The sequence below is a fragment of the Pyxicephalus adspersus genome, chromosome 4 (genome assembly GCF_032062135.1).
Source record: "Pyxicephalus adspersus chromosome 4, UCB_Pads_2.0, whole genome shotgun sequence".
NCBI classification, from domain to species: Eukaryota; Metazoa; Chordata; class Amphibia; order Anura; family Pyxicephalidae; genus Pyxicephalus; species Pyxicephalus adspersus.
Genome location: NC_092861.1, coordinates 53,759,974 through 53,775,359, shown reverse-complemented (window position 1 = coordinate 53,775,359; position 15,386 = coordinate 53,759,974). Strand labels below are relative to the sequence as shown.

Below are 15,386 nucleotides of genomic sequence, written 5' to 3'. Positions count from 1 at the left end.
AGCCCCCATCCTGCACACCGCGAGCAGAAAAGCCCTGTTCATGAATGAATGAAGTCTAAGTCTGGTACTTTATCATTTAAGTTTGTTTAAGGCAACAGTGAATATGAGACATTTCTTAGAACATGAAAAAAAGCCTAGTCAAAGCTCTAACTTTAAGTACCACTTTGGAGCTTCTAGGAAAACATGATACATGCTTGAGTCCTTCATGGCTAAGTCTTGAAATAAAAAAAAATTCAAAAAGGAATCCTGGTTCTGAGGATAATGGTGTTGTAGTACAAAGTAGGTGTTTAACAGGTCTACATTGTTACACACCTAGCGCAAGTTATAGAATACCTAAGAATCTAATCAAAGGAAAGATTTCCACATTTACCTGCTCTAGTGTATACAAAATCAACTGCTATTCAAAAGAAAAGCATCCTTTTGTTTCTGTTTATCAAACACACAAAAGCACAGTACAAGTGACAATACAAAAAAAATGAAAAAAGTTCAGTTTTTTAGCCTAAGTACAGGAGGATTTAATTACAAAAATAAATTCAATTTGATGATTTAGGTACATGCCAATATAAAAGAAAACATTGTGCTTTCAACAACAATTTAATAAAGGTTACTTCCAACAACAAAGATGTTAATAATGTTTTGATCAGTGTATTCATTATATGGTGATCAAAGTGTCCTTTTTTCCTCTCCAAAAGTTATTTTTCCAGAAGTATACCTAGTTTTTGTTCTGTGACAGAGGTTGCTTCCCAATTCAGTTAAGACTTAGAAAAACTTTAAAGTTTTGAGAAACTAAAGCAATATATTTATGAATGCTTTTATTACTTAAACAGAAAGAGACCATTTCTTCTACACTGTAATGTATATACTTAAAGTATACTGTTCTGATATAGAAAAATCAGATTGACTGCAGTGATTTTTACTTTCACACTGAATTGTTCTGTTGTTTCAGATGACATAATGTCTGTCAGTAGGAGCCTGCACAGAGACTTTCCTTAAGTGTCCTGACCCCATGAATGTACCTAGGAATGGGTACGATCCTTGGAGGATTAAAGTAAGGAGACTTAGATTCATCTGCCTGTCAGAACTTTCTGGAAAGGTTGGAAAGTCTTGGAAAGGTTCTATGCCGAAATGAAGTAGCCCTGTGTGCATTTGTGGAAGCTATATATTCCCCACCCAGTCAATGAAGACTTCAAACCTGGAAAAAGACTGGGCGAAGACAGCAGAGAGAGACACTTTTGCAGGTAGGTCTGTTCAGCATATTTTCACATTATGGTAAAAGGCTGGGAGCCAACAGTGAAGTGGAGATACATTGGAGCAAACAAGCATAAAGTTGCCTACCGGGGTGTTGCAACAGACAAGATAATTTGTATTAAACAGGCATCAAACAAGACACATTGTTAACTCAATTAAGTCCTAGATTTATGATGGGTTCAACATTATTCTTGGACTCTGTACTATTATTACCACTAACCTAATAATTATAAAAAATCTATATTATCTATTTCTCAATGCATTTCACAACTGCTTCTTCTAAAGTTAGAGGTAACATATAATAATCTATAAAAAGAATAACATGGACCAGTAAATGCAACTGTACAAGTAATTTACTTGTATAATTACTAATTGTTACAAAGCAATCACGTACCAAGTGTCCACCGTGGAAATCCTGCACACATCAAAACCAAAACAATACTCCAAAGGCCACATTAATGGAGGAAAATAATGTGACCTGAGAGATCAACATTTAAAATGGTTGGGTATGCCATCATTAGGGAAAATACCTCACTGGATCAGTGAACCTTAATCAAATTAACAAGCCTCTGGAAGTCTTTTGGAAACAAAATCTAATTAGATGAATGAAACAAAAAAAGGGAGCTGTTCAACATCTATTTACATTCAAGGATGTGAAAAGCCACCATAAAAACACCCAATTCTTATATGAACTGCCAATTCAAATATCAATCTAAAAATACATTTTCTTATACTAAACTTATAAAAAAAAATACTTACTGGAATACATGAACATGAGCCAAAAAGGGTTTCCAAGAGCCTTCCTTTTTTCAAATATTTTTGAGTATAAGAACAAAACATATATAGTAAGGACAAACAGATCATATAACATGTGGTGAACAAATACAGTACGACAGCATGAAACAGCAAAGACAACAAAAATGTCAAATGGAATACATCAAAAAGACCCTGGGAGAAAAGTACAAGCACCATCCAGAGATTACCTTTGAGTACCAATGGACTACCAAAAAGAATAATCCATCAGGAGGGAAAACTTGAGTCCAGGTGATGTTTATAGAGATAAGCACTGTTCCAACACAGAACTTTTTTTTTAAGCTTGGTGAGAAGTTGTAGGTGGGTGATGACCCCTGTATTGTGACCCAACTCTTCAGTAACCACCCAGAAACAGCCTGGTGGTCATTGAAAAGTGCTGGGTGGTGAGCCCGACTAAAAAGCGCTGGGAGGAACACTGGGGGTGAGTATCCAAAAAACATATCCAAGAGGACCACATCTTAATGAATTTCCTAGCAGCATCATAAATGCTTGAGGAAAGGTTTTTCTTGAGCATAATTTTGTTAAGCCTTTTAAACCAGAAAACCAGAAATAAGAATGTAGAGTAATCTGGTGTATGGCGGTACCCTAACCCTAACCACCCTAACCCAAACCCCTAACCTTAAGGGTAAACCTCCCCACTAGGTACAGGATGCAACTAAGCTAGTCCAGCCAATGGCCAATTACAAAAAGTCACTGGCCACTGACTAGATTTACTGAGCTGTACGTCAGTGGTCCCCAACCTTTTGCAGCTTGCAGACCACTGAATCTATTAACTCCGAACTGCAAAGTGACCTGTGTCACTCAAAGGGGAAAAACTTCCCCCTCGGAGACGTCATGATGCCATAACTAGAACTGGGCACTCTGCCATTGCATGTCTGAGCCTGCGATGGGAGAGTGGGTGGGTTGTGTCCAGAGCATGCGATCTGTACAGGACGTGGTCCATGGCTCTGGCCGGTGCTTTCTCCTGACCCCGCTGGGGGGTGCACCAGCCAGACCTGCAGACCACCGCTGGTCTCCATGCTCTCCTGGCCCACTATTGGGCCGTGGACCAGGGACCTCTGCTGTACGTGACATTTATAGATTTAGGTATAGATTTAATGGATTTAGGCTGAATGTGTGCTGTTTTAACACCAAGTCTACTAATAGCAAGCAGCAACCAGCCATGCAAAATTTATGTATGGTAAAATACATACATACATATCGTACATAAGTATACACACATACATAAGTATCATACATAAGTATACACACATAGATAAGTATCATACATAAGTATACATACATTGAACACCAAGCAGTAATCACCTATGCAAAATGTATGTGGTAAAATACCTATATATCTACATACATACATACATACATACAGTATCCAAACAGGTAATTCACTTAGAACGACAAATTCATTCAAGATAAAACTAAGCCCAAACTGTAACACAGCAATATATGAGCTGCCTTAGATGGGATTCAACTCTCTCAGACAGATGAAATGCAAACTTATTCTTCTGCAGAAACATGACTCAGTGAAGTGGAATACTGTACATAAGATTTAATTCCTTGTAACCAGTAAATTAAAGTAGCAGCCAACATCAGAACATCCCCACTCATATGAATTGCTTTAGGCTATTCCCTTTAAAAACAAAAGTACATTCAGTCACTTAAGGTTATTTAAACAAAACATTTCCTGAGTGATGGAAGAAATATCAGAACAGGAATATGAGCATAACTAGAACTGGGCTTTGTATAAGGTTGGAGTGGCTCGACTAACAAGAGAGGAAATAGGTGTTGTGCAGAGCAGCATTTAACAGTTGGTTGCACACACCACTGCAGGAAATATAATTATTGGTAATGTAACTAATCTTTTGGCTAACACCTGCAGAGGTTACTACTAACCTGAAGAAAAAGTCTTAATTTAATACACAAGACGGACTATGATTTTTATGACTTTATACAGTCACCTCTGACATATTTACCTTCTGAAAGTGTAACCTGCAGAACATCTTGCTGTTACATAAATAAAGTTAAACTATAGGAAACTATTATTTGCTGCTTATACTCATAAATACACAGTTACAATAAGACAGTTTGACACCTAACAAATAAGTGTCAAACAAATACTTATACTACAGTGATAGAGCTAGCGTAATCTCTGCTGAGCCTGCATGGCTCTGAGAGGAGGAGAAAGCTGAGTGATGGTCTCATCAAGGTACCTTTGCGCCTTCACTGGGAAATGACAGGCAGGTTCAGACGTGGTGCGTTCACCACTTACTCATACCAGGGAACCATTGCATTCAGGAAAGATGCTACATGTAGTTTTTACCTATGGCAGCCCTGTAGACAATGAATAGGGCTGGCAGTGACCAGTACCAGTATCACTGACTGCTGCTAACTGTCTTTAAGAACCAAAGGTGGGGTGCGAGTTGCCAAGTGATTAGCAAGTTGAAAGCCTCTGGGAGCCTTGCAGGATCACTTGAACCCAAAGCAGGTCTGATTCTGCCCGATTGTCACAGTGACATTTTTAGTGCACACCTGTCCTTCCTGGTCAAATACTTCAGCATCACCTTTACATATAAACCTCAATGAGGAACTAAAATTTTTCTTTACTGAAAGACATGTTATTTTAAGACAGGTGTGTCACTGTCTGTTTGTGCATAAAGGATTTGCAGGGAGACTGTCTGGTTCAGAAGATGTGATTTCTAATTCACAGCTAGAAGGACAAATATCATTGAGGTAGCATTTTTGTAGAGGTGAGGTACACATATAAGCATTGTCTGGGTCATCTCATGTGAAATCAGGTCGTACAGCTTTGAACGGCCTCATAGCGACATTGTCTCGTAAACAGGAAAAGCCGGCATATTTCCCCGCAAGGCTGAAAATAAACATCTGAAATGACTGCATTATATGATTCAGTGCGGCAAAGCAACTGTAACCTTTATTTAGAAGTGCTGGGGCCCCATCTCTAGTCTGGTACAGGTACAATGCTGCTTATATTCAGTGTAGTGGCCCAGCCTAGTGTTCAGGACCCAACACTAGCTATATAAACTCTATACTATAATATCATTTAAACATGACTAATAAAAAGCACTTTTTTAAAAAGCATGATTTTTTAATAGTTTAACAATTTATGTCTGATTAATTAAAAATATTGCATATTATATTACTGGTATATAGCTAATTATTTGAAACATCCTCATCATTTTAAAACATTTATTTGAAAATAATTACACAGGTCAACAAAAAATTAGTTTTGATAATCATCGTACGAGCAGATTTCAGATCTAGTTTTTCCCTAACTTGTATAGTTCCTGAGTTATGAGTACTAATATAGTTAACTTTGTACGTGCATGTTTTTTGTACTTAAGGTACAAACGTAAGCACCATTGAAGTAAATGTTAAAACATCTTCAGTGTGAAGTAAAATAGGGCACACTGTGGTATAGATTTACTGAACAGTGTCAGTCAAGTACCATTACCAGAAATGCTTAGAGTATGATTTTCTTGTGTACTCTGGATTGTTGCGGTACGGCATCCAGCAGTAGTCAGCCATCATACTTTCATTCCAGAAACCTTGGTAGGGGTTCTCCATTAACTGAATGTCCTGGTGAAAACGTTCTCATCGTTCGTCACTCACCATAGCAAGATTTTCTGGGGAGAATTCTAGATGTTAGTGCAAGAAATGTATTTTTAATGACATGCAACAACCGAGTTTCTGGTATGAATCAAACACATTCTGAACTCCTTCCTTGTATGCAGGAGACTTATGGTTGCCCAGGAAATTTTCACACAGCCACTCGAATGCATCCCAAGCTTCTAGCCCAGCTGCTGGGAGAGATTGTTTGAAAACTTCATCCTGCAAAACAGATGATCTGTGGCCCTATAAATATCCCTTCCTTCATTTTTGCAGTGCTTATGTTTGGAAACTTCTAAACAAGGTACTGAAAACCCATGGAGTTTGATTTACCCATGGCCTTTACAAGGTTCTTCACCAAGCCAAACTTGATATGGAGAGGTGGCAGAAAAATTTTATGCGGATCAACCAGAGGCAGAAACTTGACACTGCTTGTACCGGGCTTATAGGTATTTCTTGGTAGCCAATCACGCTCGTCATAATGGACCCTCATAGATCGGCTGTCCCACAGGCATAGGAAAGTAATATTTTGTGAATCCTCCTTACATACTCTTTAGCAAGCCAATAGCCTTTAGATCTCCACAGATGTCCCACTGGTGTGTTTTGTACTGGATTGCTTCAACTAGTAACTTCATGTTGTCATAAGACTCCTTTAGGTTAACGGAATGGACAATCGGTAAACTTGGTTTGGAATTATCATTATGCAGTAAGACTGCTTTCAAGCTTTTTTTTTAGAGGAATTAATGAAGCAAGTGCTTCTGTTTAAGCCTTAAAGCATAAAGTTCTCCTTTGTCTTTGGAAAGATTTAGATCACAAACGAGATCATTTAGCTCTGCTTGTGTAAAGGTCTCTGGTTCTGAATCTTCATCGGCCAAGTAGTCAAGATCAGATAATTGGGGGTTGTAACTGGCTGCAACTCCAGCGCATTCCTCATCACATTCTACAGAACCAAGTCCATCATGTGGGGGTAGCGGAACTGGCAATGAATCATCATGGGGGAACAGGCCCTAACTGCAGAATCAAGGCTGGGATATACAATTTTGTGCTTAGTTTTACCTGAGAATTCACTTTTGTTGATGCGGCAAAAATAGCAGTCGATTAGATGGTCTCGCGGTTCTCTCCACACCATCGGGATTGCAAACAGCATTGCAGTCACGCAGTCTATTGGAACAACTCGTACAGATGACATGTGGAGCCCAAGATTTATCCTGGTTACAAGTGAACGGACAAAATTTAATTTGTATAACTTTTTTAAGTTCTGTGGTAATTTGGTGAAGTTGTGCTTTCGTCGTGAATGAACCACACACATAACAGAAACTGTCTGGATCATTAAGACAATTTCTAGGCATGATGACAAATGAAATCAATCGCAGTTAGTGCGGTCTCTAACCTTAAAAAAAGAAAACTGTTGGTAAATGTTGTAATATGTTAAGGTTATTTATAATGAATTTCACACAATATATAATTAGCTGCATCCCAAAAACTAGACATGCTAGAGAAAAACTGAACACAGATTTGAAAACTGCATCAAAAATAATACCCATATAAAATTATATCTGATGAAAATGACATGTTGACCTGTGTATTAGTTATTATGAGGTTTGTAAATGTGCCCAGTACTTAAAGCAGTTTTACAATAGGATTTGTAGATCACCTGGTATTTTGTTGAAAAGTTACTAATTTTATGAATCTATAATTTGTCTGTTTTTTCAGAAAGACAACTATATATTTGTAGTATGTGTTCAAGGGAGTGTATTGTCAGTTTCTTTATCAGTGCCGTTTTTAGTAGAATAATAAAAATACATATGCATCTCTAAACTCTGATATTACAAAGTCATATTGTCTTAAAACGCCATTGATCACAGCTTAGGGTTTGCAAGGACCACTGATTTCATGAGCGCAGAGAAGAAATGATCTCATCTGCTGTGATGAAGATACTGCATTTCCTGTGCATTTTATGGCATGCTTCAATAATGTTTCTTCTCTATTGGTCGGCAGAATTGAAACCTGCAATGCAGTTATAATAAAAACAAAGGGACCAACAGCATTTTCAATTTCCAGAATGGTGTAATCATATATATATTTCCTTGACTGTTTTTACACAAAACATTTCACGTAAAATGATGCCATGAAAGGAATCTAAAGTGGTCCTGCCTGGAAGAAATGTAGAAAATGCAATAGGCGACATGAGGGTGCATGCTCCAGAACTGTCGTCCTTATCCTTCTACCCAGTTTCATAAATCAATACCACAGAACAAATGTGTGTTTTTTTAGTTGTCTGGAGAGCTGATATTCATGTTTGGTAAATGACAAAGATTCACCAAGCACATTTCATATATCTAATCTGACAGGTTCTCTGTTAAAAAAAAGGAAGTAACATCCACTGAACTGCCTTCTGCCTGCTTGCATTTATTTTTATACACTGAGTTGCACATGAACAGCTGAGTTTACAATTGCAGTAAAGGATGAAGCAGCCACCATGTGCACGTATGAGGGGTACGTCAAGCCAACCTGGCCAATGAAGACAACTAAAGCCTCCAGCCTTAGAACAACTTTGCATATTATGGAAAAAAAAACCCTGGGTGTGGTCAGCTGAGCTTACATCCACTTCAAACTTTCAACCACATAGACTTTCATACTCTGGAAATTATGGGCTCAGGAAATAGGGTTCAGGGTTACCTGAGATTAGGATTGCAATTTATGAGTGATCCAGGGATGTCAACTGTTATTAATAAAAGTGTTCAAATTGTTGTTTTCATCTGCAATTAGGACAACACAGGTGGAAATGATAATCGTTTGCTCAAATAGCCAACTCAGTTCTCAAATTTCCTGGTTTGTAGTATAAACACATAATAATATATAAAAAAATAGTGTCATAAATATCACAACTGAAAAACATTTAGACACCAAGTGCCTATGAAGTCCAGAAAAGATGAAGAACATTCCACTGAAATACTGTACCGTCTTTGTCACAATGTTGTTGGGTAAGTGTAAAATATCTGACAGTGGTCTCCAACATGTGGTTCCTGTACAACATGTGCTTTCTAATATCTCTTTGATGTGGGACATGCAGCCAAATCAGCAGGTGCTCACTGTTTGTTACAACACGTGCTCCAATATTTAGAGTTGGTCTTCACTGTACTTAGATTATAAGCAAAGCACAATGTCATGGGATCTTTATTCTAAAAGTTACAGATAGAACATGGAATAGTGGCTTTTAAAGGAATTTATCCCAGATTTCAATATGACTAAAAAACCCAGGAACTTATTACTAAGTATTACATTTTTTTCTGTGACCCTATTTAGTAGATTTATTTTCTTACAAATGAGGGCAATTGACTAATGGCCCTGAAATCCGTTTTACTGGATAGGAAAAAAGGTAAAACCTTTCAAGGTTTTTATTGTTGCCTACATTTCAGAAAAAAATATTAAACAAAAAATCATAGTTTAAACTCCAGCAGTCCCAAAACTCCCCTTGTGGTTAGGGAACCTTTTATAAAGCCACTGACACCAATAAGGCTTATATGCTAACTGACCACTGTTTGAGTGATGTAGAGTATTAATTACTCACACTGATCAACATTAAAACCATTTGTACACTCACAGACCACCATCATAGGGGTATTTTGAATCCCACTGTCGCTGTGAGATTTACTATTCCCCAAATTAACTCAACTGTCCCTAAACAGTTGTTGAAATCGTCTGACAACTGTAATGCTTCATTTATTGCTACATGCCCATTTCCATGCAAATCATATAGCAATAATATATACAGAAATAAACAACATACAATAGGGAACAAATGCTATTCTTGTAAAGTATGTATGGGATAATCATGAAGACCAATGATTCTCCTCTCATTAAAATGCTAAATGAAAAACATTTCTGTTTTCATGGCAAACCCAATTTTAGTTTTAGGGATATCATCACTTAGTCCCTGCAATGAAGGTAGATCATGCCTGCAGGGTGCTGTACATAGCTTGTTGGAAACAGAGAACTGTGAAAAGGCCCACATGTAATTCAGAGTCACTGTGGCTGAAATGGTTAGGTCAGGGAGGAAATGGCTACATGATGTTGGATGTCCATCAGCCAGGAAGTTAGGTGGACTCAGTGTAGCGTATGAGCGTATGCTCATTGAAAGTGCGCAATGAAATCAGAATACAATTTCAGTAAAGGGAAAGAGCTTTCCAGCTTACATATACTTACCAGACAACATGCTATCTCTGGTTTCTGTGTGTGCTCTTAACATTAGGTGTTTCATTTTGAAAGATGGTAAAGGAATTTACATCACGTTCAAGTAGGTATGTAACAGGTGAAAAAAACTTGATGGTTGTTTATAATAGGGGACAGAGAGCTTGCCAAAATTTGATGCAACAGAAATAGGTACAGAGCTCAATATCAATAATTGTGTTGTAAACTCTGAAAATTAACTTTCTCCACAAAACTAAATTACCGAGATGAAGAAGGATTTTGCTGTATTGCTTGAAATGCTTGGAAATGTTCCAAACAAGTAGTAAAGTCATGATGTGGGCACAGGTTCACTTTAAAACTAGGTGAAAGTAATCTAGAAAAGCCCTTTGATCACTGATACTACATTACCCCCACATATACATGTGTAAAAGCAATGCTCTGCACTTCTTGGTTTCAATAAGCCTGCTGCGTTGTTATGACTGGGGGTTCTCTTTAAAACTTACTGTGAGTATGATTTTAAAAAGTAGACACAAGCTTCACATTGACCTTCATGGTGCATTCCGTTTCATGCCCAACACTGGTCTCCAGAGGGCTACTAGCTTGAAAGAGCTCTTTGTAAACACAGCGTCTCTCGCCTGAGGAAACATCTGCAGGATTGCACTTCCAAGCATTGAAACACAAAGAGCCAAGCAGGACATTCCACAAGGACTTCCCCTGCTGTCTCAGCACTCACTCACATCTCTCCATTACTGATATCTTCTAATATGCTGTGTTACTGGGCAGCTGGATGTGGCCTGGGGAAATATCTCAACCCCCTGTTCTTCTTCCCCCATGAAAATAAACAAAAAAACATGTATGTGTGTTTGTGTATCTTTCTAAACTCCATTAAATAATTCCTAGGCAGGTATGAGTTATAATAAAATAAACATTTTAATTATAATTATTGTGTTTAGTTTGCTTTGACCATGTGATATGTGTTAACCACAACATTTTTACTTACAGGCTGCAAATTGCTAAAATCTCTGTGTGAAATGTTCAGAACCACTGAAAGGAAGGCAAATGACACTGGTAAATAAAAACAGTGCAGCCATAGATTGTGCTACAATAAAAAGAAGCACTGAAATACATGGGACACAGTTGGTTTATACCCATTTGCAGTTTCTTATATGTTCTTGTTCTTACTGTATATTGGATTTTTTTGTGATCCAAACAAAGGCTAAATTCTGTACAAACTGTACAGAATTATACGTAATAAAGAGAACATAACCTCCAAGAAATGAGCCTTGGAAACAACAAAGTTTGTAACAGAACCCAGTTTAAAACCAGCTATTCCTTCCGTAGGATACATTTCTTAGAGACAGATTAGCAAAAGGTGAAAGCTGAAAAGAAGGAAATGCACTACTTATCATAGCAAGTCCTTTTCTGGCATCCAGCCCAACTGAGCTCAGGTCAAATTATCAAACTTTATTTTCCTATGATAAACCAATATAAGTGTGCAATAATGTTCACTTATGTCATCTTCTGACATGCAATGTATATTCTAGTGTGACCTGAAATCTCATGTGTGCTTCCAGTGCCACTTCATTTTTGAATTGATGACATTGTTATTTCTATGCTAGAAAGTTGAGCTATGATAAAGTTATTTATGAGCTCACTGATGCTTTGAGATCCGGGTCGAGGACACCCCTAGGGCACCATCCACCATCTGATCAGAAGCATGTTCAGACAATAATAAGGAAGACAAAGTTTTTACAGGAATGGAGGGCCTTATACACTATGGAGCCACATTATGATTTGTGATAAAAATTCATGCAAGCGTGATCATTCTGTGATTTCCTCGCAGTGTTTTAATGGTTGTAAAGCACCACTCTTACGTAATTACTTTCTCACTGAACTACACTAAAGTACATCAATAAAGATTTTCAACCCGAATGTTCCGATTATCAGGATCCAACATGGTAATTAAAAGTTCCCATAAATTTTTTGAGCTGTGTTCTTTGAGAACTAGTAAGGTTCAACCACAAGGAAAGTTAAGGAGTACAGCTCAGTCACTTACACTTTTTAACGCATGCAGATCCTTGTTTTTCTGTAACAAAACATTCGTAAACACGGGATAAAGCAAATCAGTCAGGTAAATGCCCTCATTGCTGTCATCAGTACAAAAAGATGTGTAAATAATCCCTATACTTCGGTAAAAAAAAGTTTTGGTCTACATACTATGGCTTCACTGTTACCCCCTCTCCCGCACTAAGCACACAAAACCTGGAAAAAACACTAAAAATAAATCCCTTATATTGGTCCCAACATTTGTTACGCTTGTGGAAGACACAGGAACTCTATAACCATGCTTTACCACTGCTCCTGGGAAAACTTGGTGCTTTACACCCATTAAAATTTGGTCCAGTAACAAGTTAAAAATTATAAAGTCAACACAATTTAATAAAAGCATGGTGTCTGACAGCTTTAAGGTTTCCTCAAGAGGTAACACACTAACATTTACTCTTTCCAGTATTGTAAACCAACAACTCACCAAGTTCCTAATTTTTTCATATTCAAAGGAAAAACAAAAAAACAATGACCAAATAAAAACACAGATTCCAGTTACCCTCCTTCCAATGCTACTGACAACATCTACTGAACTTTTTTTGTCTTTTCCAAAGACTAGAATGTTGAGGATATGCCAAGGTTTTTACTGACATTTTTGCTTAAGCATCTACAAATAGGTTTCTGTCAGGAAACCTAGCAAACGTAACATTAGGTTCAACAATATACTTACGTCTGGGTATGAAAATCAACCCAGAATGCAGTCTAGAGAGAAAATATATCCAAAATGCACAGGGCTGTGAATTCTGCATTTGCGACACATTAGGCATACGTATCAACTGTTTTTTATTATATTCCATAAATAGTGCTAAATAAGTAAACAGGAAGCCGATATTGCTATCATCCAAATGTGTTATTATTCATCCATTTACAAAATGTTTTTGATTTACCTGTGAACATTCATTTTCAAGGCGTCCTGAACATTGGTTTTAAATGTACATGTGAGTTGGGGTTAAAATGTGCACTGTTTCTAACAGAAAATAAAAAGTATTCTAAAACATGAATTAACAAGTGTGAATGTGCCCCTTAAGTATGTTGAGAGTCATGTTTACAACATGCTGTATCTAAATGCGTCTCATATGTGGCCCCACACACACACACACACTGCTGCATGCACTGGTAGATAAAGCCCGGAAGAAGCATGTAATAGGGGAGGGATAGTCTTTGTAGGTCCTGCCTTTGTCCAGTCCATCTGATTGGTTACTCCAGTAATACATCCATTCAGGAAACAAACCAAAATGAATCATTTAAGCTGTAGTTTCAGCAGGATTCAGGGGGGGAAAAAAAAAAAAGTTAATACCCTACAAACCCACGATTACCTAATAATTAGGACAGAGGGAGAATAGATCTCAACTCAAACCTTTAAGAAATTGGCATAACATTAACTACAGCAGAACAGAGGTGGCAGTGAAGAGAACATTTCATTTTATTTTTGGGGTAGCTTTACTTGTACTTTGTGAACATTTTATCTAACTGTATTACGTATGGGCACACATAAAAAAGAAAGTATTAGGGAATCACCGTATTTCTCAAGATCACATTTTGAACAAGGAGTAAATTAAACAAAAATTTAAATTTGCAATCCTGCTTATGTTAGATTTCATAAAAAAGTGTTCACTAGACTGCAATATAACATTATTAGGACTTTTTAAAGAAAAATGCTAGAATATTTAGGCGGCAACCACCTCCTTCTTTTTTCATGTTTCTAATAGTTCCTGAATCTCTACTTAAAACATGCATGCATATACTGAATTTAGAAAAGATGAGTTGCATACTTGTTTTGGATCAGCGATTGAATCTATTGAAGGTATTGGATCAGTACCACAAGATCAGAAAAAATCCATGGGTTCATTTAAAGTGTTGCAGTTAGAATGGGTATCAAAATATTAAAGTGTACTTTGAAGCAATTTATTTCCTATTTTTGTATAAAGGAAGGTTTAGACCCGCTGAAAATTTGAATTTCTGTATGTATTCCTATTAGGAAGATTCCTATTTATTTGATCTCGTGGTCATTGTCACAGGAGGACAAACCCATCATTCTGAGGTGAGGGAAAATTCTCAAATGAAATACGTGTTTCAGGGAAAATTCTGCGGAATCCAAATTTTGTTCATTTTCCTCTCATTTACTGTTGCATCTTTAGGAGAAGAAGTACAGGGTAATGCCCATAGCAGGGTGGCTGCACATACAAAAATGTAATGCCATAAGGTAGAGTGTTATGGCAAAGACCAGTTTATTACTGGAACAAACAGAACCCAGTACAATAGGTTTTATAATGGTATTCACTGCCCTACTGCTAAGTAACCTTTTGTTTTCTCCTGGGAAGCACTAAAAGTGCTGTCTGCCATAAAATATTCTACTATTTCTGTTTAATGTTCTGTAAACAGGATCCTGCTCTACGTAGGTAAATAAACAAATTTCATGCCTGCTCATATTTCACATGATGGGCACCAGACTGGGCATACCAACCAGGAATGATACTTGATTTTGGCATACAGCACCAGAAAATATTACTGATCTTGGCATTGGCTAATTTATTACTGCATGGTAGAATAATACCATCAATATAGAGATATCATGTCCCAATAAAGTCTTCCATTCAAAGACCAACATTTTTCTTGTTTTCACTTAGCATGAATTTTCTTCTTCATATTCCTACATTTTTCTAGTTCCATCCATGTTTCTGGAAATCTGTATAAATAGATGTCTCACGAAAACTTTATAATATCGTTATATAATGTAACTTTAAAAATATCTCAGTTGACTTTATTCTATCACTATTAGCAGAAGCAATTGCCATGCAGATAATCCACAAGGTAGGGATATATTAACACTTTCTACTATTTCTTTCCTATTCTAGAAGCACACTCTCCATCACAGTGACCAGAGATTATGTATTTCAACAAGAGGAAACAATTTAGAGGTCATTATCACTAATCATTTTTTCTTTTCTAGCTAATCAGTGCAAAGGATGTTCAGACTTTCATTTCATGCATAACATAGGGAATAGCATTCAAAGCATATTTTGCTAAGCTTATGTGATTAGATTCATATTTGACCTTGGACTGAGTGACGCTGCCTGCAAAGGCTATTGACTTTAGGCCAATACAATCAGACGTTTGCTGTTTTATACATGGGATTCCAAGGATTAGAAAAAACATTTAACACAATAGGAGATTAAAAAAAAATAAAAAATCTGAACTTAACCTTATTAAGAATGGAGATATGCAGCCAGGTCTAGCATGTGCCAAGTATTCTCATGTCTCAAATGTCTGCTTTGACCAGGGCAGGAAGTTTTGCATTGTACTGATTCATTAGAAAACCAACTTGACTGCATTTGGGGACACGCAATAAATTATGCTTCATTATATTATAAAGTGTTGTGCAGAGAAACACACAGACCAAGACA

At 37.1% G+C, this 15,386-nt stretch overlaps 1 protein-coding gene across 3 annotated transcripts in view; it reads right to left on the bottom strand.

Annotated features, from left to right (window-relative positions):
• Positions 1 to 15,386, bottom strand: part of XXYLT1 (xyloside xylosyltransferase 1) — an 87,835-nt gene that overhangs the window by 2,097 nt on the left and 70,352 nt on the right. The window contains exon 4 of one of the 3 annotated variants that reach the window (XM_072408203.1): positions 6,292 to 6,893. The exons of the other annotated variants lie outside the window; for them this stretch is intronic. Within the exon in view, the coding sequence (XP_072264304.1) occupies positions 6,626 to 6,893 (268 nt within the window). The 3' untranslated portion in view covers positions 6,292 to 6,625. Of the gene's footprint in view, positions 1 to 6,291; positions 6,894 to 15,386 lie in introns of those variants that run through there. 3 annotated transcript variants of the gene reach the window in all.